This window comes from Neomonachus schauinslandi, chromosome 9 (genome assembly GCF_002201575.2).
Source record: "Neomonachus schauinslandi chromosome 9, ASM220157v2, whole genome shotgun sequence".
Taxonomy (NCBI): Eukaryota; Metazoa; Chordata; class Mammalia; order Carnivora; family Phocidae; genus Neomonachus; species Neomonachus schauinslandi.
The window spans coordinates 39,604,118-39,629,218 of record NC_058411.1 but is presented as its reverse complement, the minus strand read 5'-3'; the positions used below and the strand labels follow the sequence as shown (position 1 = coordinate 39,629,218).

At 41.5% G+C, this 25,101-nt stretch overlaps 1 protein-coding gene across 2 annotated transcripts in view; it reads right to left on the bottom strand.

Annotated features, from left to right (window-relative positions):
- Positions 1-5,609: 5,609 nt before the first annotated feature.
- Positions 5,610-25,101, bottom strand: part of RTN1 (reticulon 1) — a 214,739-nt gene continuing 195,247 nt past the window's right edge. Inside the window, exons 2-7 of one of the 2 annotated variants that reach the window (XM_021701361.1) lie at positions 15,082-15,289; positions 12,447-12,585; positions 10,490-10,559; positions 9,922-9,968; positions 9,778-9,836; positions 5,610-6,219 (exon numbers count right to left, since the gene is read on the bottom strand). In XM_021701361.1, the coding sequence (XP_021557036.1) occupies positions 6,177-6,219; positions 9,778-9,836; positions 9,922-9,968; positions 10,490-10,559; positions 12,447-12,585; positions 15,082-15,289 (566 nt within the window). In that variant the 3' untranslated portion in view covers positions 5,610-6,176. The remainder of the gene's footprint in view (positions 6,220-9,777; positions 9,837-9,921; positions 9,969-10,489; positions 10,560-12,446; positions 12,586-15,081; positions 15,290-25,101) is intronic. The other variant, XM_021701360.1, reaches the window with a different exon arrangement.

Genomic DNA, 25,101 nt, shown 5'->3' with positions numbered 1-25,101 from the left:
AACCAAACTTGTATCCCAGGAATAAATCCCATTTGGCCATGCAATATGATCTTTTTTTTTTTTTTAAAGATTATTTGAGAGACAGTGAGGTGGGGGAGGAGCAGAGGGAAAGAATTTAAGTAGACTCTGTGCTGAGCACAGAGCCCAACACAGAGCTCGATCTCACAACCCTGAGATCATGGCCTGAGCTGAAACCAAGAGACTGATGTTTAACTGAGCCACTCAGGCACCCCAGAATATAATCCTTTTGATGCTGTTGTTGAATTCAGTTTGCTAGTATTCTAAATAAAGGATTTTTGCATCTACGTTCATCAGAGACATTAGTCTATAGTTTTCTTGTGGTGTCTGTCTGGCTGTGGTATTGGTAATGCTGGCCTCATAAAATGAATTTGGAAGTATTCTCCTCATTTCTTGGAAGAATTTCAGAATTAATAATTCTTTGAATGTTTGGTAGAATTCACTGTGAAGCCACATGGTCCTGGGCTTTTCTTTGTTAGGAGGTTTTGGTTACTACTTTAGTCTCCTTATTTGTTATTGGTCTGTTCAGGTTTTTTATTTCTTCTTGATTCAGTGTTGGTAGGTTGTATGTTTCTAGGAATTTATCCATTTCTTCTGGGTTATCCAATTTGTTTGCTTATAATCATTCATAATAGTCCTTTATGATCCTGGGGCATCTGGGTGGCTCAGTCGGTTAAGAGACTCTTGATTTCGGCTCAGGTCGTGATCTCAGGGTCCTGGGATCCAGCCCAGTGTTGGGCTCCATGCTCAGCGGGGAGTCTGCTTGAGGATTCTCTCTCTCCCTCTCCCTTTGCCTCTCTCCCTGCTCACACTCTCTTTCTCTCTCTCAAATAAATAAATCTTAAAAAAAATAGTCCTTTATGATCCTTTTTATTTCTGGAACATCTGTTATAATGTATCTTCTTTCATTTCTGATTTTTGAGTTTTCTTTTTTTCTTAGTCTAGGTAAGAATTTGTCAATTTTGTGTAATTTTTCAAATAACAAACTCATGGTTTCATTGTTTTTTTCTATTGCTTTTCTCTTTTCTATTTGATTTCTTTCTGCCCTGATCTTTATTATTTCCTTCCCTCTGCTAACATTAGGTTTAGTTTAATTCTTCTTTTCTAGTTCTTAAAGGTATAAAGTTAGGTTGTTTATTTGAGATCTTTCTTCTTTTTTAATGAAGGCATCTATCTCTATAAACTTCCCTTAATACTGCTTTTGCTATATTTGGTAATTTGTGGTTTTGTTTTCATTTGTCTTAAATATCTTTTAAATTCACTTTTGATTTCCTTTTGACTCAGTGATTGTTCAAGAGTGTATTATTTAGTTTCCACATATTTGTGAATTTTCCTATTTTCTTGCTTTTATTGATTTCTAGTTTTATTCCACTATGGTCAGAAATAATACATGGTATAACTTTTATCTTCTTAAATTTGTTAAGACTTGTTTTGTCCGCTAACATGTGATCTATCATGGAGAATGTTCTGTGTGCACTTGAGAAGATTGTTCATTCTTCTGCTCTTGGGTGAAAAGTTCTGAGTATGTCTGTTAGGTCTATTTGGTCTATAGTGTTGTTTCTTTCGATCTTTCTGTCTGGATGTTCTGTCCATTGCTGAATGTCGGGTGTTGAAGTCTGCTACTATTATTGTTTGCTGTCAGTTTCTACTTTCAGATCTGTCAATATTTGTCTTACATACTTAGGTATTCTGATGTTGGATGCATATATTTTTACAATTGATATATGTCCCATTGAATTGACCCTTTTGTCATTATATAATGACCTTCTTTGTCTCTAAATACAGTTTTTGACTTTGACTTAAAATCTAGTTTATCAACGAGTTTCATACTTTAGCCTCTTGTGTTGCTGTGTACTGTCCTTTAATTTCTACTTGAAAAACCCTGGTTAACAACCAGGAAGAGCTCATTCCAGCAGAATTCCTTTAGAAGGAATCCTGTGGCCCAGGATACAAAAGAATTCATTTCAATTTATTCATTAAAGAAAAAGTGGCCAGCCAAACTAATTCTGTAATATTGAATGTATTGAACTAAAGAAAAATCAAAAAGAAAAAAATCATTTTTAGGAGCTTCAAGATGGTGCCAATATAAACCAGTAGAGAGGCAGGTTGGAGTCTGAAAGCAAATGGCCCTTTTGCCTAGATCAGCAGAGCACTAAACCACTACTACATTGGCTGACACCCAAACATCAATGGTGGCTCTTTTGTGTCCCCTACCTGCTTCTCCATACTCTGATGAGAATGCTAAAGTTGGGGTGTTGGGAGCTGCTATATTCAAGGACAGTGTGATGATTGTAGTAGTGAAGAGAGGCCCAGCACTCGGCCATACTCAAGTACCTTTGAGTAAGGGAGGAGCCATTCCACTTCTCAGCAGCAATTCCATAGTGGAGAACAACTGGAGAGACAGGCCTGGGCTCTGCATAGGGGGGAAAGTCCACACAATGGCGTAAAGGCCAGTGTGAGGCCTGGGATGGTGTTATGGGTTGAATTGTGTCCTGCCAAAAAGATATGCTGAAGTCCCAAACCCCAGTACCTCAGAATGTGACCTTATTTGGAAATAGGGTCTTTTACAGAGACCATCAAATTAAAGTGAGGTCATGAGGGTGGGCCTAATCCAATATGACCGCTATCCTTATAAAAAGAGGAAATCTGGATACAGAGGGAAGGCCATGTGAAAACACACAGGGAGGAGATGGCCATGTGCCTGGAATAAGGCATCTACTAGCCAAGGAGCACCATGCATTGCTGGCAACTACCAGAAGCCAGAAGAGGTACGGAAGCATTCACCCCTATAGCCATCAGAGAGAACATGGCCCTGACAACACCTTCATTTCAGACTTCTAGGCTCCAGAACTGGGAAAGAGTAAATTTCTGTTGTGTTAAGTCATCTGGTTTTTGGCATTTTGCTAGGGCAACCCGAGGAAACTAACATAGGTGGAGAAAGAGCAGAGGATATATGAACTATTCTACTTCTTTTATTCCTAAAATGATCCATAAAGTGTATCACAGCTTTTGTATCTACCTACCCTCTGGTAGGTTAGCTCATCCATGGGCTATACAAATTTTGTACTATTCACAGCTTTCAGGATAACCTCACTCACTCTGGGTCCCTGGGAGATTCTGTTCTTGGTCCTCTTCTTACCTGTTCATTGGTTCCTCATGAACCATCCATCACCTCGAATATCATCTTGACCCATATTCTGTGCCCCATGTTCCATTTGGTTAAATTCTATGTCCACACCTATCATTTTGTAAAGGCAGGAGTCCCTTCGGGAAACGTTCTCCACCACTGCCAGCAAGTGGAATTCCTCCTTAGATCCTCCTAACGAGCAGCTGCTTTTGAAAGGAATTCTGGGCCAACAGGAGGGAGGAAAACACTGCAAATGCAGATAGGGAGGAAGGTTAATTTGACACAGTGAAGCTATTTACAAGAAGCGTGATCCCAAAGGTTGGAGATTGGAAAGCACACATGGAAAAAAGGATCCTCTTCTGTATCTAGTAACCATAAAAAATGGCAGGCACACCCAACCCAGCTTATTATCTTCCTTCCCCACGCCAGGTCTTCTGGGCTTTCTCTCCTCAAAAATGGCATTGCATTCTCCGGGACAGCTAGTCTTAGACAGAGCTGGGGCTAGGGTGAGGCAAGCAAGCTGCCTGGGTGTGAAAATTGAGGAGGTACCAACTCAGGGTCAGCTTTAGTCTTGAAACCCTACATCTAGTCAATCACCAACTCCGGTCCCATCTCCCTCCACATCATCTTCTAGCGACTCCTCTGGGCATGGTGGGTCTTGGCATGTTGGACTAAGAGAAAGGATGAAGGACAGATGAATATTTACCTTATATTCTCCCTGTAGCTGCTTTAGCAAAGGCCTATTCATTTGTCACCCATTTGGTGTTAGTTATGTTACAGTTTTTTCCTACTCTCCAGTATCCTGCACCCTCAGTGTGTTTATGTGACTCTCTTAAGATCTAAAAAACAAAGCTCAAACCACTTAGCATTCAAGTTTCTTCCTAGTTGTCTCGACTCAGCTTTTCAGCCTCACCTGGCACTACAACCTTACCCCAAGCACCTCACACCCCAGTTCAGCTTGTCACACACCGTTCCCTGCATATGCCACGCGCTTCCATGCCTCAGCATATTAGGTCACGTTCTTTCTCCAAACTGGGATGAACCACCTTCTCCATCTGGAAAAAGCCATATCAGGACCCAGCTGCAAAGTTCACCTCCTCTGAGAATCCTTCTCTGTTGCTCTAATCTTGGAAGACAGCTCTTATTTCATGCTGCCTTTTATTTAGTTCGCATTTCCACATAGCCCCCTCCCACCTGCCCCCATCTTGGCTGTTGGCACAGCATCCAGTTGCCCCTGTGGTCGTCATACCACTTGGCATGGAAGGGGACCTCCATGAGTGCTTACTGAGCCCAAGTGTGAAACAGGTCAAAGGCCACTTTTTGTAAGTTACTGTCCCTTTTTATTCCTGCTACTGTTATTCCACTTCAACTTCAATCTTCGACTTTTGACCCTAACAGTGAAATGAAATAGGCAATTGGATTTTTATGAAGAGCAGCAAGCAATCCTTAGAAGATTTGTCTCAGTGATGGCAGGAAGTGTCATCTCTTTTATTCCTAGCCCTATTCGCAGTGCTTGGCACACAGTAGGTGCTCAAGAAATAATTATTTGAAATCTTGCCATTTGCAACGACATGGATGGGACTAGAGGGTACTATGCTAAGCGAAATAAGTCAATCAGAGAAAGACAATTATCATATGATCTCACTGATATGCAGAATTTAAGAAACAAGGCAGAGGATCATAGGGGAAGAGGGGAAAAAATGAAACAAGATGAAATCAGAGGAGACAAACCATAAGAGACTCTTAATATTAGGGAATAAACTGAGGGCTGCTGGAGGGGAGGGGGGTGGGGAGACGGGGTGACTGGGTGATGGACATTGGGGAGGGTACGTGTTGTGGTGAGTGCTGGGTGTTGTACAAGACTGATGAATCACAGGCCCATACCCCTGAAACAAATAGTACATTATATTTTAATTGAAAAAATAAAAAATAATAAAAAAATAAATAAAATAAAATATACAAAAATTTAAAAAGAAGTTTATGGAAGGATTTATATCACTTTCAAGTTTTTAAAAAACTACTTAAAATATCTGCATCAACCCCTCAGAGTACAACATGAAGTGTGCTTTCCAGTTTTACTACTTCTCAGTGACTTCCATCAATAACCCAAAGGAACATGTACCAAGTTGGGATTGGACCCTATGGTCCTGGAGACAGGAACAAAGTGAACTCTTGGTCTCAGGCTTCCCAGCCCGTCTTTGGAAGACTGTCTCTTAGAAATTTTGCATTTTCTGGCCATCCCACAAGAAGAGAGGGAGAAGGTTTTACATTTAGTAACATTTATTTATGCATTCAGTATCAAGTACGTAAGTGCAAATATCCAGAGTCCATAATTAGGTCCATTAGGAACTACAGAGAAAGTAATACAAATTGTAATAAAGTTAACATGCTGGTACTTTTTACCATACATGTAAATCAGCCTGTCAGTCCCACACAACAAAAGTACTGCATGTTTTTTTTGGGGGGGGGAGGGGTTATTCATTTATGTATTTTAAGTTATACAAAACTGATTACCAGAAGTACGGTCGACTGTTTTTATTTTTATGTTGTGTGATGGAAAAACACTAAAACATCAGTCTACAATTCTATATATTGTTATTAAAGATGAATCCAACCAGCAACCCAAGGACATATAAGCGGTTCCCACTACTGCATCGGGGCACTGGGCAGGAAAGGCCTAGCCACAGGGGACATTAGAAGCTACAGAAGCATTGCAGAGAGGAGGAAGAGAACACCGAAGAAGAAAAAATAAGTTGGGCTCTCACCATCATGCACTTTTTTTTTTAGCAACACAAAATTATAACCACATCTAATACACTTTTCTCTATACTTTAGTGCTTGACACAAGTGACTCAAATATCCTAAGAGCACAGCTGTTTTCTAGGAACAGCCTGAAAACAGCTGTTGGAAGTTTGTCTCTAAGATGATGGTAGTGGGGGAAGAAACAATCAATTTGCAGTGACATGTAAGAACAGAGCTGTTACCACTCCAGACATTCTGGTTCGTGTCCAGTCCCCGGGGGGATATCGATTTACTCAGCATGCCTTTTAGCGCCTGGGATTTTAGCCTGAATCCTGAAAAAAGACAGTAACAAAAAACGGTAAGTCATAAGTGTCATTAATGAAATCATTCTGTGACTTCATTGTGTGTTGTTGCTTTAACTGGCTAGCTGACCAAATAGCTTAATATTCCAAAAGATACAATAGCAAAGTAGGAGTGTCTACGAACACATTTCTAGGCAGCAATAGAGACACATTTCTGTGCGTCAAACTGAGACCCAGAAATGACTGGGACAGCCTCCATCTATCTACTCTGCATAGAGAAGGTAGTGGTACTGAGCTCTTCCTGTCCTGGTCTAGGACTGTCCTCTACATTCCTCTTCAACCGATCTCTAGGCAGTAAGAGCACGATGATGAGGAGGATGATAATGATGATGTCTAATATTTACTGAGAGTGTCTTATGTCCCAGCCAGAGTACTTGACAGACATTATCTCATTTAATCCCCAACAACCTTAAGAGTTAAGTATTAACATTCCCAGTGTGCAGATAAGGAAACAGGTTCACAGAGTCAAGTAACATTTATGATGAACTCATATAGGTGAAAATGCCAGAAATGGACTCAAACTAGCCTGATTCTAAAGATCATGTTCTTAAGTGTTTCACTAAAATGATGTGAGTTCCCATGCTGGGAATTATTCTAACATGGAATCAGAATTTCAGAGGCGAAGGAGCCTTTAGAGGTAAGATCCCACCAAGAAATTTCCTTCAAAATTTAGTGTCAGGCAAAACAGGTTCTCTTGAAGAACTTCTGTTTCCTCCTTTCTGATAATGAGACCTATGTAATTTACTAGTTTCTCTTTTTGCTCTAGCTACTGAGAAGCTCAGAGCCAAATCTGAATAAAGCTCAATTACAGAAACTGTGGTAGTTCTCATGGATAATGTTCTCTTTCTTTTCCTTTTCACAGCCCTGATTGCCAATTTTAACTTAACAATTGCATTGTACGTGTATGTTCATACACTGTGTGTTCGTTGTCTTCTCTCCTTTCTCTCCATTTTAACAGGCCTAGACCCTTATCACTTTCTGTGAATTATGATCACCTCCTAGCCAATCTGATCGCCACGTCTCCACTCCCCAGTTCAACTCTCCTCCCATTAGACTGTCATCATGATCTGTGCAAAACACAGCTCTGATTACATCACCCTGGCATAAAAACAGTAGGGGCTGGCCATTTCCCGTTGGGGCAGAGTCACTCCTTAGAGCATTTGACACTTGACCTCAGCCTCTTTTTCTAGACTCTTTCCAGTTGATCTTTCTACTCATTTAAGCTTTAGACACAATGGTTGACTCACTGTTTCCTACATGACCTACATTTTCTTTCTTCTTCCTGCAATGTCTTTCCCCTCATCACCCACCTGGTGAATGTTCAGCCATCCTTCAGGGTCGCTATAGACGGAATGTTTGTATCCTCCTGTCCCAAATTCATATGTTGAAACTTAACCCCCAATGTTTTGGTATTAGGAGGTGAGGCCTTTTGGAGGTGATTAGGTCATGAGGGTGCAGCCTTCATGAATAGGATTAATGTCCAGTAAAAGAGACCCCAGAGAGCTCCCTTCCACTTCTACCATGTGAGGACACAGCAAGAAGTCTGTAAGCTGGAAGAAGGCCCTGGCCAGAGCCTGACCATGTGGGCACTCTGATCTTGGACCTCCAGCCTCCAGAACTGTGAGAAATAAACTGGTGTTGCTTATAAGCCACCCAGCCTATGGTACTGTGTGATAGCGGCTGAGCTAAGCCAAAGGCTTTCATTTTAGTGAGGATTTAGTGTCATTTCCATTATCCCCTCAGGTAGGAACAGTTATTTCCCTACCTCCCCGACACTCACATTTTATACAACTCCACTGCAGTTCTTTTATCGGCTTATACTTATTTCTTTAGAGTTTTGTCCGCACCGAGAGGCTGAGAGTTGCACTAGGATGGAGATCATCTCATTCACCTTTATACCCTCCGTGCCTGTTACATGCAGTACCTGGGACATCACAGGTATGGCTCTTTTTGGAACCAACTGATCAATCAGTGAAATAAAAAATTAATAGATGTGATTTGCACAAGATTCCCAAACTTAAGTATTGGACAACTTAGGACTAGAATTTTTATCTTCTAGTTTCTAAGCTCCTATTCCGGTGTTTTGCTGTGCCCTTGTTCTGGTATTGCTCTCGGTCCCCCAAAACACAGCTCTAATTGCCAAAAAGTCACCTGGGGAGTTCATTAAAGTATAGTTTCCAGGTCCCCAATCCTAGAAATTCTAATTCTATCGGTCTGTTTTAGCAATCTGGGAACTGGGGTCTTTACCAGTTTCCCCAGGTTCTGGCACCACCAACTTCCATACTAACCATGCTGCCGTTTCTTAATACAAAATAACCAATGTTTTAGCTTCAATTTGTTGATTTTCATTAGGTCTTAGTTGCATTTGGGTCCAAGGTGATAATTTCAGGCATTTTTAAATGTGCTGTAGATCTGATCTAGGTCCAAGTTCACCATGAATTTAAGAGGAAGAATATGAAGAGTACACAGTAAAAACCAAAAACCTTTATATACTTTAGGAGAGAACCATAACTGATGATATGCAAATCAAATACCGGAAGAACTTTAAAGTGGTTGTTTTGTTTTACACATCTTTGGCTGTCTAAAATACTTCCTTCTAATTCTGACCACCGCCCAGGTCCAGCCATGTGATTCTAAGATTATGAGAGGGAGTTTGTGTCAACAAAGTCTAGCCCTTTGATGGCATGTATTTCCAGTGGGAGCCTAGGTCAGCTTTTGATGAAAATAAAATTGTTAATAAAATAACATAAAAACTATCATTTTAGATGGATTTACAAACACTAATTTACAAACACTAATTTAATTTAGATTTACAATGTAATACAATTTACTAATTTAATTTAGATTTACAAACGCTAATTTAAGCGTTATGGAAAACTAAGATTAATGTCCGCGTTAGCTGTGGCTACTTACAACTGGAATTTTTATCTCCTGATACATAAAGTGACCATAAAGTGGAGTCTATTCAAGACTCAAGTTTAAAAAGCAATGGTGTTAATTAAAGAAAAAAATAAACACACACACTTGTAGAGTCAAAACGATGTAATGGAAAATATAACAGCTGTTACAGATTTTTTAAATTTCTCAAGTTCTATAAACAATTTCAATGGTTCATAAAATCAGTGGTATTGTTGAAAATATTTGTTAACTTGATTGTTTTTATTTCAATTAAACTGTTAGAAATTAATTTTAGTTTTCTGAATCAGGCTTTCTTCTTTCCTCCAACCCATCTTGTTCTTGGACATGAGCCAGTTCCCAGACAGAACTTAACGTCATTCACTTATTAAAACTCATTCATCATGATACCTAAAGTAAACCACTGAAAGCTTTATTTAATTGAGAGTTTTAAAATGTATACTTATTTTCTGAAGTAATATGATTGGGAAAGATGTGAATACATGACTCAAATAAGTGAATGATCATAAATCAACTTACTACTTTATTATCCCTTTATTACCTCTCTCTAATCCCCACAAACGTCTGCCTAAGGCAGTCTCTCCTTTTTAGGAATCGCTCGATGTAACTTACTTTGCCACAACAGCATTTATGTGAGTCCTCACAAGTCCCAGATATTGGTCAATCTGTGCCTACAAAGAGGAAGAAATCATGAGCACATCCAAAGGTCACAAGGTCAAAATTTAAGGTGAATATTTGACATCACACAGGACTTACCTGGTGCTTAACATACACTACAGGTAGAGTAAACATTGAAACCACAGCTGGGATGAAAAACAAATACAGTATTAAAATTCTGAGAGTTATCAGTGAGAATAAGCTTTTAGATACATTTTTATATAATTATGTGATCTTATAGCATTATTTTATAGCAGCTAGCATTTTAGCTAAAAGATGGCAGGGCGGTCCATAAGGAAAATAAAGGGACGCTGAGCCTTTTACAGATATTAAGCCATTATTCCTGGAATGAGGGTGGACTGAACCCTCCCACGATACAAATGAATTTCTGTCCATAACTGTCTGTTGCAAACAGATATTGATTGGAAACCAAATAAAACTGTTGTGCTTGAAGAGGAAAAAAAAAATACTTCAGACTAAGGAATTCATTATTAATGTGTAATATATATTATACTCTCTAACTAACTATGATGGTCAGAGAAATGCCCTGTGCTATGTGGCGTTTGTTCCTAGGAACCTATGACAACACGCTCACAGCTAATGGCCTAGGAAGCTCCATGCTGACAGAGCATGTGAAGGAAGACATAACGTGCTCATCTGTCCTTACCCATGAGCAGCAGGGTGAGCCCGTTGAAGAGAGCGCCAACGTAAGTCAGGAGCCACATCAGAACTGCAAACTGAAGGACAAAATGTTTATCAGAGCTTCTAAAACCGTTTGTGACAGATGAGAGTCTTATTTCATTGACTTTTTTTAGATTAAAATCGGGGGGAAAACACACCATGGTTTCAATAGGAAATGTAAGCATTAAATTCTCATCGCAGAATTACTGAAAGAGGATCTAGTCTTCACTCCTCTCAGAACCCTTTGGATCTCTTTGTTAGAAGATTTGAAGGACTCAGTGAAATAGTAAGACGGGGGTCAGCAAACTATTGGCCCTTGGCCTGTTTTTTTCGGGCCTGTGAGTTAAGAATGAATTTTATATTTTTAAATGGCTGGATAAAATCAAAGCAAGCATAACATTTTGTGATATGTAAAAATGATATGAAATGCAATTTTCGGTGTTCATAAATAAAGTTTTATTGGCACACAGCCGCAGTCATTCATTTATGCATTGTGTTTGGCTGCTTTCCTGCTATGATGGCAAAGCTGAGTAGCTGGGACAGAGATTCAGGCATGCAAAGCCTGAAGTATTAACTATACGGCCCTTTACAAATAAGGATTGCTGACCTCTGCTCTAGCCCATTCTTTTTACATTACACATACAAATAGAAACATCACTTGAAAAGCCCTAGAATAAGTAATTACAATCTCTCTCGTATCTCTCTCTAGTCATTACTTGGAAAGATGTTCTTCCAGGAAAGCATCTTCAGGGGCCAGGCCACGTTACTCACTTTTCCTTTTTTTTTTTTTTTTTAAAGATTTTATTTATTTATTTGAGACAGAGAGAATGAGAGATAGAGAGCATGAGAGGGAGGAGGGTCAGAGGGAGAAGCAGACTCCCTGCCGAGCAGGGAGCCCCATGCGGGACTCGATCCCGGGACTCCAGGATCATGACCTGAGCCGAAGGCAGACGCTTAACCATCTGAGCCACCCAGGTGCCCTGTTCTATTAGAATTCTTTTTTTTTTTTTTTAAAGATTTTATTTGTTTATTTGAGAGAGAGAATGAGAATGAGAAAGAGAGAGCACATGAGAGGGGGGAGGGTCAGAAGGAGAAGCAGACTCCCTGCCGAGCAGGGAGCCCGATGCGGGACTCGATCCCGGGACTCCAGGATCATGACCTGAGCCGAAGGCAGTTGCCCAACCGACTGAGCCACCCAGGCGCCCACTCACTTTTCCTTCTGCCCTTCCTTCAACAGTCGCTGGGCAGCCCTGCTACAAGACCCCGCCCAGTGTGTACAAAGCGTTCTGGGAGCATGGGGAACCCATAACAACCTCGCTCGGGCCCAGCTGCCTCATGACTCGCTGACTTCAGGTTTCTACATATACCGCAGGGTGGGAAAAGCAGTGTGTTCGAAGAACCCTGGTAAGTTCAGTGAGAGTGCCAGGAGTATCGCCAGGTGTCTGAGGTCCTCCGCTTCAGAGGCTCTGTCTCACAGCCCACACTCTGTAAGGACTCTCACACGTCTCAACTGGCAGAGTCCAGAGCTTCTTTCAGTGAAAAAAGCACAAATGTTTTTCACATTCCCCCAAACTAGATTTTTTTTTTAAATTAATTCTAGGAAATTGGCTGAGGAATTGAAAATGGTAAGGACGGACGCCCTGGTGTGTTGTAAAAAGTACAGAATTAAAAGCTGTGTGGCCCTCGGTTTGATCCCGGCTCTGCCAGTGACTCACTGGGCAACCTCAGGCAAGTGCCTCAGGCTCTCTGAGCCACAGTTTGGGCATCTGTAAAATGAGGGGATTGGACTGGATGAGCTCCACAGGACTGCAGAGCTGGAGGTTTTCTCACTCTAGAATGCAATTAGCACTTGCTTCTTATTCTCTAATCTGTGGTGGTTTACAGTATACCTTTAGGGAGAACGAAACACAAGACCGCCAAGTGAATGACATAAGCAACCGTACTTTTAGGGAATCCACCAGGTCCTGGACAAGGAAGAGCCTCCTCAGTTCTTTAAGCGTGTTGTTCACATAGAATTGCAGGCAGTCTGTGTACTTCTGGATCTGCTCCTGAGAAAGGGTGATCTCGAGCTCCAAGTAGGTCCTGTCAAGAAGCCATCCCCACAGAGAGCTCCATCAGAGGTAATCTCCGAAGAGCTGAGTTTTCCTTCTCCCACTCTGAACACAGCCAGGTCACCTCTGGGGGCTGCAGGGCACCCCACACACCCACCCCCAGCGCCCGGGGGAACCTGGGAATCATGGCTGTTAGTGGTGTGCTCTATTTCTATGTCCCTGAGACAGCATGACAGTAGGAGCTGATAATTCAGAGCAACTGGCTGGAAGCAGAGAAAAGTCAGCCCCAAATCAGCTCATCTGCTGAATTCTCCAGACATCCCTGGCCCACTAGGTAGCTGTGAAAGTCCTCATTTCTTCTTGGCTGCATGGAGAGGGATTATCTTTTTAAATAATTGAGGTATCTGAAAATCCTAGCTGCCAATTATTGTTCACTATCAAAACTTTAATATTCCATGTTTAAATTTTGGAAAATACTTCCAGGTTTTAGGTAGAGAGCTCTGAAAACTCAAGTGACCTGGGCCATATTCAAAAGCTCACTGTTTCTACTAAGAGCAATATTTTTAGTGACCACATTTTTCAATTTTTCAAACGATGACATGTGATTATGGTTAGATAAACCAGACTCCTCAAATAGTCCATCCTCCTGTTTGGCCATGCTCCCCACAGAGGGTCCATCTTCCCTTCCTTCTTCCCTTCCCCAATTCTAAGACAGCACCACATCATCTACCTAGAAGTTATTTCTAGAGTTCTTACAGTGCTTACCTAACTCTGTAAATTGAGATGAAAAAAAGTAAAGTAGCATTTTGGTTTGAATTTTAGAGAGTCTACCCTGAAATCTTACGGGTTTCATACTCTTTAGGAGAAAAACAGAAAAATGCTGATTTGTCTAGATAGTAAGTTTTGATCCAAAATGTACTGAGTCAGATATTCTTTTTACTGATAAAAACAACTCAACCAAAAGAAAGTTTTTTATTGTGTCTCCTAAAGGAAGATAAAGTAGTTGAGCTAACTGGACATGATGGTCTTGGGGGCCAAGAATGTGAAAGAAACTAGCCTTCCTTGGATGGCAGAGGGCAGAGGGCAGAGGCTGGGGCAGAGGAGGACTCTGAAGATGGAAACCCTGGTCACTGGCTGGGACCACTGAAGGAGGCATGATATAACCCTGGAATGAAGACACTTCACTTCGCTTCTCTCACCTTCCTGGGTGGGAACTTGGATAGCCAAGTTACAGCCCAGAAGACCCATTAACTCTGCATTAGAAGAAGGCCTAATGCATCCCAAGGGCTTAGACTGTAACTGTTTAACACCGAGGCCCAGGAACCAGAGGCTGGGAAGGGAGATACACAGCCTTTTCCCTTTCTGTCAGTAGGTCCCCGTGACACAGGAATCTTTCCCCCTTTTAAGAGCCTGGGGCCCTAAGGCCGTCATTCCACTGACCGGTGAGGGTGAGCCAGGGAGGATTCAGAGGCCCCCTGGTGAGTGACTGGCTCTGGCCCAGAACCATCTGCCGCAGCATCTGCAAGTCTCAGAACTGTCCCTCCATTCCAGGAGTGGAAGCCACCCGTAGTGCAGCCCGCACTCTGGGGCCAGCAGCGGGGGGCCAGGCGGACCTGCCAGTCAGTGCTGCCATGCCCTGGGTTCCCAAGCCAGAGTCGGGACATAACTTGGGGTGGAGTGGGTGCCGTGCAGCTGACAGCTCTGCCCCGTTTCATTCGTCCTCTTAGTATATTGCCTTAAAAAAAAATCCTCCCTCACAACTGATGAATCACTAAACTCCGCCTCTGAAACTAATAATACAGTCTATGTTAATTGATTGAATTTAAATAAAATGAAAAAAAAGAGAAACAAAACAAAACAAAAAATTCCTCCTTTTCAATGTTCATTCCAGATTTCCCCAGTATAAAAATGCAGAGAAGGGTACATTATAAGACTGTTCATGAACCTTGCACCCCTCAGAAAGTTGGCCCTGTGGTATTAAGCTTCTAGAGACCATAGAAATAAAAATCCAAACACCCTAGTCCTGACTGTACGCTAGTTACTGGCCATGTGATTTTGGGCAAGTCACTTTGCTTCTTAGAATCTGTTTTCCCACCTGTAAATAGAGATTACACTGCCCTGCCTTCTTCACAGGGTTAGGAGGATTCACTGTTGACCATTCCTTAAATTATAAAACGCTGTATCCATACAATGGATTATGATTGCTATTAGTAATAATTAAGTATGAAAATATTCACATCATATGTAAACTTATGTTAAACATGCTTATTAATTCATTCGCGGTCATGAAAATAGAAAAACTCAATATACAGCAATAAGTGTCACAATAGAGATAACTGAGGGCGTTTTGGAAATTCACCAGAAATATTAGCTATTAAAAGTCAGGGCATTCAAGGGACTCTGAGACTCTGAGAGGTCTGTCGGTTCCCAGCGACGCATCACCCAAACGCCCGGGAGCTGAAACAGAGTCAGGGGGCAGGGGTCCCGTGAGAGGCTGAGCAAGGGCTGGTCTGGTGGGGACACTCACTTGAAAGGGTGGCCCTCGTCGGTTTTCTGCACAGCTTGTAAGACAGACTTGTAGATGCGGAAACTGATGGTGGCGGAGAGCGCGGCAAGGGCCAGGTAGGCCACGACGCTCACAACGCTGAACTGGGTCAGGGAGAAGAGCAACAGCAGAAAGCTCCCGAACACGATCCCGGTCTGCTTGATGTCCCGCCAGTAGAGCAGGTCAATAGCTGTGGAGAGAAGACAACCCCCCCAGCCCACAGACACACTTAACACCCGCAGTGCCGCTGGGGGGCTGCCGCAGGGCTCATTCCTCAAAGCTGTGGTCGCTGCACGTCCTCACCTGGCCTTTGGGTTCTCAAACACAAGTGAGTAGACACAGGGCTTTGGTCAGCGCACTCACTGCCATTGTATTTGGCTTTGGAGGACTCTTTTCCATCCCTGAGGTTGGTTCATAAATTCACAGAGAAGAAAAGGCTGTTGAATCTCCCGCGACCATACCTCTATGAATGTGTCACACTGGGCTACACCATCTGTGACTTTGAAACAAAACGGCAAGTACAGAGGACTCAGAGCACCTGTTCTGTTCCTGTGGATGGCACTGATTGTGTGCATCTTGGTGCCCTACTGGCAAATTTCATGCCTCAGTGGTGGCCTAGAGGTGTGTATCTCAGTCCATACACATGTCCCTCTGCTGAGAAGGGGCAGCAATGATGGAAACGGAGGTCCTGGAGAAGTGGTACTTTCAGAAGCATGGCAGTGGGTCCAGAGACCCAGCCAATGCCAAAGGTTTTTAAGACATGGCCCTCCTCCAAAATAAGCAACACTGAAAAGTTAGTAGCTGTCTCATGAGTCCCTGGAGCTGACATTTGGATTAAACCATTTTGTACAGCATAATCTATTCACTCACCTTTTGTGACTTAAAAATCTGGAATATAGCTTTAAAATCTGCAGCACATTTCTCATGTAGTTATTTTCCTCTTTCACTTAGAAACAAAAAAAATTAAGTTCAAAAGAACAAAGCCACGGTGCTTCAAATATGATGCATAATGTAAGTATTTTCAATATTCCAGTCACCAGATTATGAAAAAGGCATAGAAGCCTTGCTGAAGAATTTATTCTCCAATTAGGCAAGTCACAAATGTTTTTTTGAATTAAGATATAATTGACATTTAACATGGTACAAGTCTAAGGTGTACAACATGTTGATTGGATATATTTATATATTGTAATATGATTGCCACCAGAGCACTAAACTAACACCTCTGTCATAGCACATAATTATCATTTCTTTTGTGGTGAGAACATTTAGGATCAAGTCTCTTAGCAAATTGGAAGTTTATAATATAGTACTGTTGGCCATAATCATTATGCTGTACATTAGGTCTCCAGTCTCCAGAATTTATTTGCCTTCTAGTTGCAAGTTCATACCCTTTGACCAACAACATCTCCCCAGGTCCCCCCCCCCCCCATCTAAGCCTGGTAACCACCATTCTCCTGTTTCTATGAATTCAGCTATTTTAGATTCTACCTATAAACGAGATCATACCATATTTGTTTTTCTCTGTCTTTTTTTCACTTAGTAATGACCTCAAGGTCGTCCATCCATGTTGTTGCAACAAATGGTCTTTATAGAATGTTACATCAATAAGTTTTCAGAAAGAGAAGACACAAAATTCCCATCTCACAACCGAATGAAAATGGCAGCTGCTTATGCCGCCAGCTTCCTGTGCAGGGCACGGAGACCCAGCTGGTTTACAGAATTGGATACCAGTCATTTGCTCAAGGAGAACAAAGGTGACCAGGTTGAAGATAGCAGGGGGCTGCTCCCGTCGTACTCAGGTATGTAACTAACTGAAGGAGCAGTATCAAAAAGGTCACATAGCCCGTGACAACCCTCTGACGCTGTGGAGGGGATATAAGGAGTGTGGCAGAGCACAGTATGAACCCTTGGCTTCAGTCTTCCCCCAGGCTGGCTGGAGAGTAAATCAGGGACTGAAGGGGTGGGGTGGGGGCTCTTTTAAACCCGGCTGAGGATCCCTCAGCAAGCTGAAGCTAGAGAGAGAATTTACTTTTGAGCTGATCTGTCATCCATCCCCACCTACTCCTCACCTACCTGGTCCACCAGTGACATGAACGCACAACACTGCAGTAGTCTGCCATTTGGTTGGGGGGCAAAAATTTGTTCCTTTTCTCTAACAACACTTTTGCATAGGAAGTAGAGGAGAGAATCACAAACAGGTTTTGGTGTGAAACAAAGATTTTTTTTTCTCTTTTGAGTGGGGCTGGTTCTACAAGTAGGTTTCTAGGGGCAAAGGAAAAGCAAGGCTGCTCTAAAGCCTCTCTCTTCTCCTCGCCCCAATCACCAGTCACAATGTCACACTGACTGACATTCTACTATTAGAAATTCAGTCCTTTAGATTAACACTTTTTATCTTTATATTTATCCTTTTTATCTTTTTTTTTTTTTTATTGCAAAGATCCCAGAAGGGGTAATGCAATAAAGATTGGCTTGTCATTAACAGCAAAGTACAAAGGTGTTCCCCAAACGATTTTTGTTTTAGAAGAGCTGGTTGAGAACAGAGCACTAAGGTAATAATCCTTCCAGGTGGAGAAGAAGGATCTTTTAGAAGACACGACACAAGACACCCCTGGGCCTCTGAGGGTAGGCAACAGAAGAAGGAGGAGAAGGGGTCTCCACAGACGCCTAGTCCTCCCTGTGGTTGAGTGGATTTGGAGCAACAAATGGAAGTAAGCCTAGGCCTATGTCCAGACCAGCAGGGCTAAAGGGCCTGGGGAACTGGAACCTCCTAGCATTTATTCTGTTTCAGGTAGGGGAGGGTGGGGTGGAGAATAAAAAGACAAAAACACCACCATTATCTGCAATGTTGCCTCTTCCCCATTTTGTTCATTTATTCAGTATTTATTGAGCAAGAACTTTTTTTTAAGGGCCAGGCTTTGTGCCAGGTGGTGCCAGGGATATCAAAATCAATGAATTGTTTAAAAAAAGAAACCCCCCACACAAATAAGTTGTAATCTTCTGTTTTATGACACCCACAGATTCACATGGCAGAAACGTTTAGAAACAAATACATTATAAGACACCATGATTTGTGCTAAAGGGGGCACTCCTTAGTGCTAGAGAAAGTAGGCTTACCCACCTCTGAGATGATGTGAAGGGGCACGGGAGACCCTACAGGAGGTTTTCAGGCAAAGAAAACATAAAATCTGCTACTACCAAGTGAACCCCCACTTAAATTGCTTAACACTTGTTAAAAATGGTGTACCTGTCTAGAAAAGCCTTCTGAATCTCTGGATACCTATTCAAACAGCCTGAGAATGGCAGGTACCAGGCAGGAGCTTTATGAGAATAAACTGTGGGCAGAGAGTGTGGACTGTCGGCTAAACAACAGTAGTTTGGTGTAGTCATTACCCAACAGGTGTTTTGATCAACATGTTAAGATTGCTGGAGGTTTCTAATGAGGAGGTTAACAAAAGATTCATCTTACAACATCAACGGGATGTTTATTCTGGGTACTTTGTGACACGGTAATCTATTTACGTAGATTCTGGGAAATGTTCAAAGCACTTTTAGACATTATTACCACATTTAAACTTCATAATCAACTCCACTGGGTAGCTATATAACAGTATAACAGATGAAGAAGCTAAAAGTTAAGTAATCTGTCTTATGGGAGTGAGTTAATGGGAGTTAATGGGAGAAGATCAAACCCTAAGTTTGATGCTTCCTCCAAAACAATAAAAGTTGCCTCTCTCACATTATGTGGTTATAGGTTGAATGTTCCCCGAAGCATGCAAAATTAATTTGGGTAACCTGATTTATTTAAATCTCCTTCCAGAGCTTGATATTTAAAGTGAAAGTTTGTAAGAAACGTTACTGAGAAAACGAGCCATTATCAACAGTAAACAGTTATTGGTCATCTATTCATCTAGTAAAACCAGGAATGAAGAGATCATAAAATTCTGTTCCTGCTTTTAAGGAAGTTAAGATCTAGCTGGGAAGACTGACATTCATTTTACAAATGCTGAATGATTGCCAATATATTTTGTGTTGTTAGACATGGCAAAAGTTGAGTTCAAGGAAGGGATAGTGCTGGAATTGATGAAAGAGGCCGTGGGATGGTTTGTGAATGTAGCGAACAATTTGCTAAGGAGATGGAGTGGATAAAGGGAAATATTATGAAGGATTAGTCAACAAGAATGGTGACTAATTAGCCGTGGGAGAAAAGAGGAAGAGCAAATTGAGGGTGAAGGCAACATTTCAAAGCTGGATGACTGAGTGATTAGTATCACTGACAAAGACAGGAAATCTGAGGGTGAGTTGGTTGGGGATAGAGCGGACACTTGCTTTTAAACCTCCAGGTTCTGACATGATGACATCAAAGCAGGGCATTTTGACACAGTCTAGGGCAGAGATGAGATAGGGATTATGGGTGAGATGAAGCTGACAATTACAATGCTTCCTAAATTTTTTAAAGCTTAGGCATCAAATGATTTGTTTTTTTAGCCATTTAGGAAAGAGGGCTGACTATTTACATTTGGGTATATTCTGAGTAGAAAGGATGATTGAGGCCATGAGAGTGGAGGAAACCTCCAAGACAGGAGAGACTAAGAAATGCAACTGAGGATGAAACCATAGTGTAAGATTCAAAGGAGTAAGTGGAGCTTATCAAGAGTCCCGTCTGAGTGTCAGAATGGGGACCCCAACAGTGTAGGTTACAGCAGTCAAGAAGAAGGAAACCTCCCAGGACAATGGGGTAGACTACAGTGAGAGGTGCTGAAGACATAACAAGGGAAATGATAACTGAGAAAGGAACCTGGATTTGGAGACTAGAAGGTCACTCATAACTCGGCAGAGAGTGTAACCGGTAGTGAGGATGGAAGTCATGTTGTAAAGGGTTGGGTAAATGATGGGAAATTCAAAGTAAGAAAAAAGATGGCAAATACAATGGTAGTTTGGGCAAGCAGCAGCAAAAGCAAATCTCTAGGTTGAGCAAAGCCTGGGTATATTAATGGAAAGCGAGCAGTGAGGATTCCGGAAAGAGATTTGATTGAGCAAAGTCTCAGAGAAGGGGAGAATGGATGGGATTAGTCATTGCTCTTTCTTTTCAAAGAAGGGAGAAGGATGAAAAGAATGGGTAAAGAGGGGGGCGCCTGGGTGGCTCAGTTGGTTAAGCAACTGCCTTCGGCTCAGGTCATGATCCTGGAGTCCCGGGATCGAGTCCCGCATTGGGCTCCCTGCTCGGCAGGGAGTCTGCTTCTCCCTCTGACCTTCCTCCCTCTCATGCTCTCTGTCTCCCATTCTCTCTCTCAGATAAATAAATAAAAAAAAAAAATCTTAAAAAAAAAAAAAGAATGGGTAAAGAGGGAGAGACATTTTGGGAATGTATGGGTGTGGCTACAGATACGCATTGAGGTGAGAAAGGAACAAGGTAAAGTGGCTGAAAGTCGCTTGAGGGAGATTTACTCAAATCCTGGAAAATGAGTTAGGAGGTCTTCCTGAGACTGAGGACGGTAAGGGTAGGGTTTGAAGAGATTAGGAGAGGTCCGAGCCTGCCTCATTCAGTACAGTAGTGATGAGTCACATGTGGCTACTGAGCACTAGCCCCAAATGAGACATGCTGACGTATAAGCTACCTATCTGAGTTCAGACTTAGTCCAAAAAAAGGATGTAGAGTACCTACCTCATTAATACTTTTTATATTGATTTCTGTTGTTGAAAGGCTAATACTCTGCATATGTTGGATTAAATATATTATCAAAATTATTTTTACTTGTTTCTTACTTTTTAATGAGGAAGCTACTAGGAAATTTAAAATTTCTAGTTAGGGGCTCACAAAATATTTCTTTCTTTTTTTTTTTTAAAGATTTTATTTATTTATTTGAGAGAGAGAGAATGAGAGACAGAAAGCATGAGAGGGAGGAGGGTCAGAGGGAGAAGCAGACTCCCTGCCGAGCAGGGAGCCCGATGCGGGACTCGATCCCGGACTCCAGGATCATGACCTGAGCCGAAGGCAGTCGCTTAACCAACTGAGCCACCCAGGCGCCCCTCACAAAATATTTCTATTGGACAGGGTTGATCTAGAAAAATACAGCATGTCAAAAAGGAATCAATAAAAGGACTGCCAGAAAGTAAAGAGGGTTTGGTTAAAGTCAGGGATCTCTAGTGGATCCAGTCAACAGGGTTGGAGGCTGGGTGTTCCCAGCAGTAGACGGTAGAGCTGAGTGAGCCAGGGCCGTGAACTTGCACAAGCAGCATGGTTAGAGGAGTCGAAGATCCAAGAGGACAGAATTGAAATGAACAGCTCGGGCTCAGGCTGGGAATGACAGGTGGCCAGGATTGTTGGGAACTCATGGGCTGGGAGAACGGCAATGGCTGTGTGGTCAGAGTGACAGCAAGTGGCCCGTGATGATTCAGTGGGAAGGGTAGGAAGTGGTGAAGTGTGATCAGAGAAGAGACTTTCTGTGTTCCAATCTGCTGTGTAAATGATGACTTTTCACATTTTAATTTTGCTCAGAGTGATGTAAACTTGTGTAGGAAGCTTTATAGTAGCGGATCCAGAAAGTGGATATTTGAGTTTCCTTAAAACTCAAGTAAGGAAATAAAAGTAACTCTGTAACTGCGACAAATTACCCCCAGGAGTTTCTGGGTACAACAAAGTATAGACAGCTTCCTCTTCCTTTAATATCCTCCTAATGCAGAAAGGTCAGATGAGAGTTTAAACATCTGGGTCACATTCACTAAGCATACTCACAAAGGCAGGTAAATTACCATATTGCTTTGCCACGTATAAAAACTAGAGTTACTTTGCTAAAAACCAAGGAGCAATGCATTGTCTTTGGAAATGAGAGATCAGTGTGTCCCATCCACTGAGAATGGACTGGGCTTGGTGATCTCATCAGAGTCCCCAAAGCACAGGTGGGAGCCCCCGCTACAGCCTGCCTGGGGCTCACCTGGAACTCATTCGGTCAAGGCTGACCTGGCATATTTGGCAGATTTGAAGAATCCTGATTTCAAATGCAGAAATCAGTGCAACCCTTATTTCCATAATCCAATCAAGGGCAGTAAAGAGAAACAGAAGTGATCCAAGGTTTGAATGAATAGCTGACTGGAAATAAAATGCTCTCTCAAATTTCTAGAAAGAAAGCCCTTTGCTTTCTTTCAAAATTTTTTGGTTTAGGAAACCATTTTAAATGTATTCAATTATATGATCCAATAGTGGTGCAGTATTCAGAAAAATGAACGAACTGAAAGACAGTGGTGCCGCTATTTGTATTTTATTTTTAAGGCAAAATGTGGCATAAGTGGAGAGCATGAATGGCAATAAACTGTGCAAGATGATTTGCATTACTGCACCATATTCCTAAGTGAATATGGTGCAGTAATATAATAATAATATTTATTTATATTTCATTTTGGTCCGGTAAAGATTTCGGGCAGCATTGCACCACTTGCTATGTGACAAGTGAAAGCTACTTCATAAAAGACCAAGTGAGAAAACCCTACTTATATATAATATCAGCATTTCATCAAAAGGATTGTTGAAAAATGATATGCTGTTGACTCTAATTTACTTTTCAGCAAGCTTCCAATAACTGACTACAATACTTGAGTACCTTCTGAAAAGAATCAGAGGCTCGAAAAACCTCAGTTCTTTACAACCCAGGGTCCAAAGCAGTGATAGCTAGTTTCTCTGATTTTCGTGAGGCCAACAAGATATCACCACAGAAAGTTAACAAGGGGAAACAGTAGTAACTTTCCCTCCTTTTGCCATCAAACTGGAGAAACGTAATGGGAATCGATGTAATAAAAAAATTTTAAACATGCACGGAGACATTCAAAGATGACATTTAGTCAACGACTCCATGAGTTTTCTTTGCCATGAAACAGTCTCATACGTAAGTTTGAACTTTAAATGGTAACCCAGGGGCCCTGAGCCCGGGGGGAAGCTGCTGGGAGGGACTTGTGCTGATAAGACATCTGCGGTAATTCCATTTTCCAGGCCTTTCCTTCTCACCACTTAAATACAGCCAGTATGACTGTCAAGAGAAAAATGCCAACACTCTTATTTCTAGATGTTTAAATAATTCTGTGGATATTTTGGAAGAGGGGATACATTATACCTGGCATTCTGTGTGGACAGTAAAAGAGCACAGCACTGAATCCACATGCTAGTTCCAACCACTGGGACCACATTCTCCCTGGCCTACGAAATTAACGCAATGATGCTTAGACCCGTGGTCACCTTGATGGGGTGGACCTGGCCAGGAAATGAAACAGCAGGGCCGGTACTGAAGACAGTGTGCTAAATCTTTTAGCAAATGGGCTCATTTGGAGGGGTCTCCACAGGGCAACTCCACAGGTCTCCTTTGGCATCAAAGGAAGAGATGGCCATATGGAGAGAGAGACAGGCTTTGGGCACATGGTAGCTGAGGGCAGCACACAGGAAGATTTGCAAGGTATTAAATAATGGATGTCCTCATGTGATTTTTCTTGTTTAAGCTTTCTGACTTGATCAAAATACAAAACTGTCCACTTGGTTGGTGGTAATCAGTCATAATTAGCCACAAAATCTTGTCTGGGTCACACCTTAAAATCCATCATTGTATTGGAATAGAAAAGAACCATGGAGACAGACAGCTATTGCTTCTTTATAAAAACTGAATATATTTAACATTTTTGACCAAGACCATAATGGCATATTGTTTCTTGAACTAAAAGGATAAGGAAAGGTAATGATCTCTCATTGTACCTCTGTTCCATTCAATAAATTATTATGTCCTTCTTGATCCCTATTACCACTATATTGGATCTGCAGTTTGGTAAAATGTTTCTGAAAGCAAGACATGCTCATTGCTTAATGGATAGAACTGCAATAAATTCTAAAAATTAAAACCTGTTACATTTTCAAAATCAACATCAGTTTGGGCAAAGAGCTTGTAAGTAATGCTTGAATTATAAGACAACTTTACTCAGATTTAACTCAAAAATACAGTTTAACATATGTGGAGGACACAGAACTGTATACTTCAAAGTTCTAAAACTTCTAACAAATTTTTTTATTTTATATAGATTTTATTTATATATTTATTTTGGGGGGGAAGAGAGAGGAAGCCAGCATGAACAGGGGGAGGGGCAAAGGGAGAAGGGGAGGGGCAAAGGGAGAAGGCGAGAGAAAATCTCAAGCAGACTCCACACCAACTGTGGAGCCCTACACAGGGCTCGATCTCGAGATTCTGAGATCATGACCTGAGCTGAAATCAAGAGTCAGATGCTCAGTCAACTGAGCCATCCAGGTGCCCCACTAATTTCTTATCTTATTCGAAATATATGCTACAAATTTGGAATACATTTACAATGACCAGGCTTTTTAAAGAATTATTAATGTCAAATTCTTAGCTGTCAAACTGTGAGCTTAATTATAAGGCAATCATGTTTCTTTGAATGGTTGTGTGTACTTTCGTAAGAACTGGAAAGGTGACAATATGTAAATATTAATGCATGGCCAAATGTGTACACAACTTACGAGATCAGGTTGAGAAGGATGGGAAATTTTGTGGTGATGTACATTTAATTATTTCCAAAAAGAGGTGATATTCTGGAAGTTATCCACCCACATTAGCTTTTGTTTGCTGGATTCAGTGAATTTTAACATTTAATTCTACTATAAGGTAATTTAAAATATATCAATTACTTCACAGATTCTGTTCCCAAATGTATTAACTAGTCTAAAGATGAAAGAAAATTGAATAAAGAATTTCAAATATAAGGAGGAAATGGGAGAGAAGGCAGGGAGAGGGAGAGAAAGAGAGGGATAGAGGGGCAGATGGGGAGAAGGCGAGAGAAACCTTTTCAAAATAATGAAGGAGAGGCCTGCTCATTATGATGGAATAGGGATCTGTAATCATAATCCTAATGCTTTCGTCATACAGTATCAGGAATATTATTGGGGTTTTTTTTCCTTTTCAAAATTTTATTTATTCATTTGATAGAGAGAGAGAGAGAGAGACAGCGAGAGAG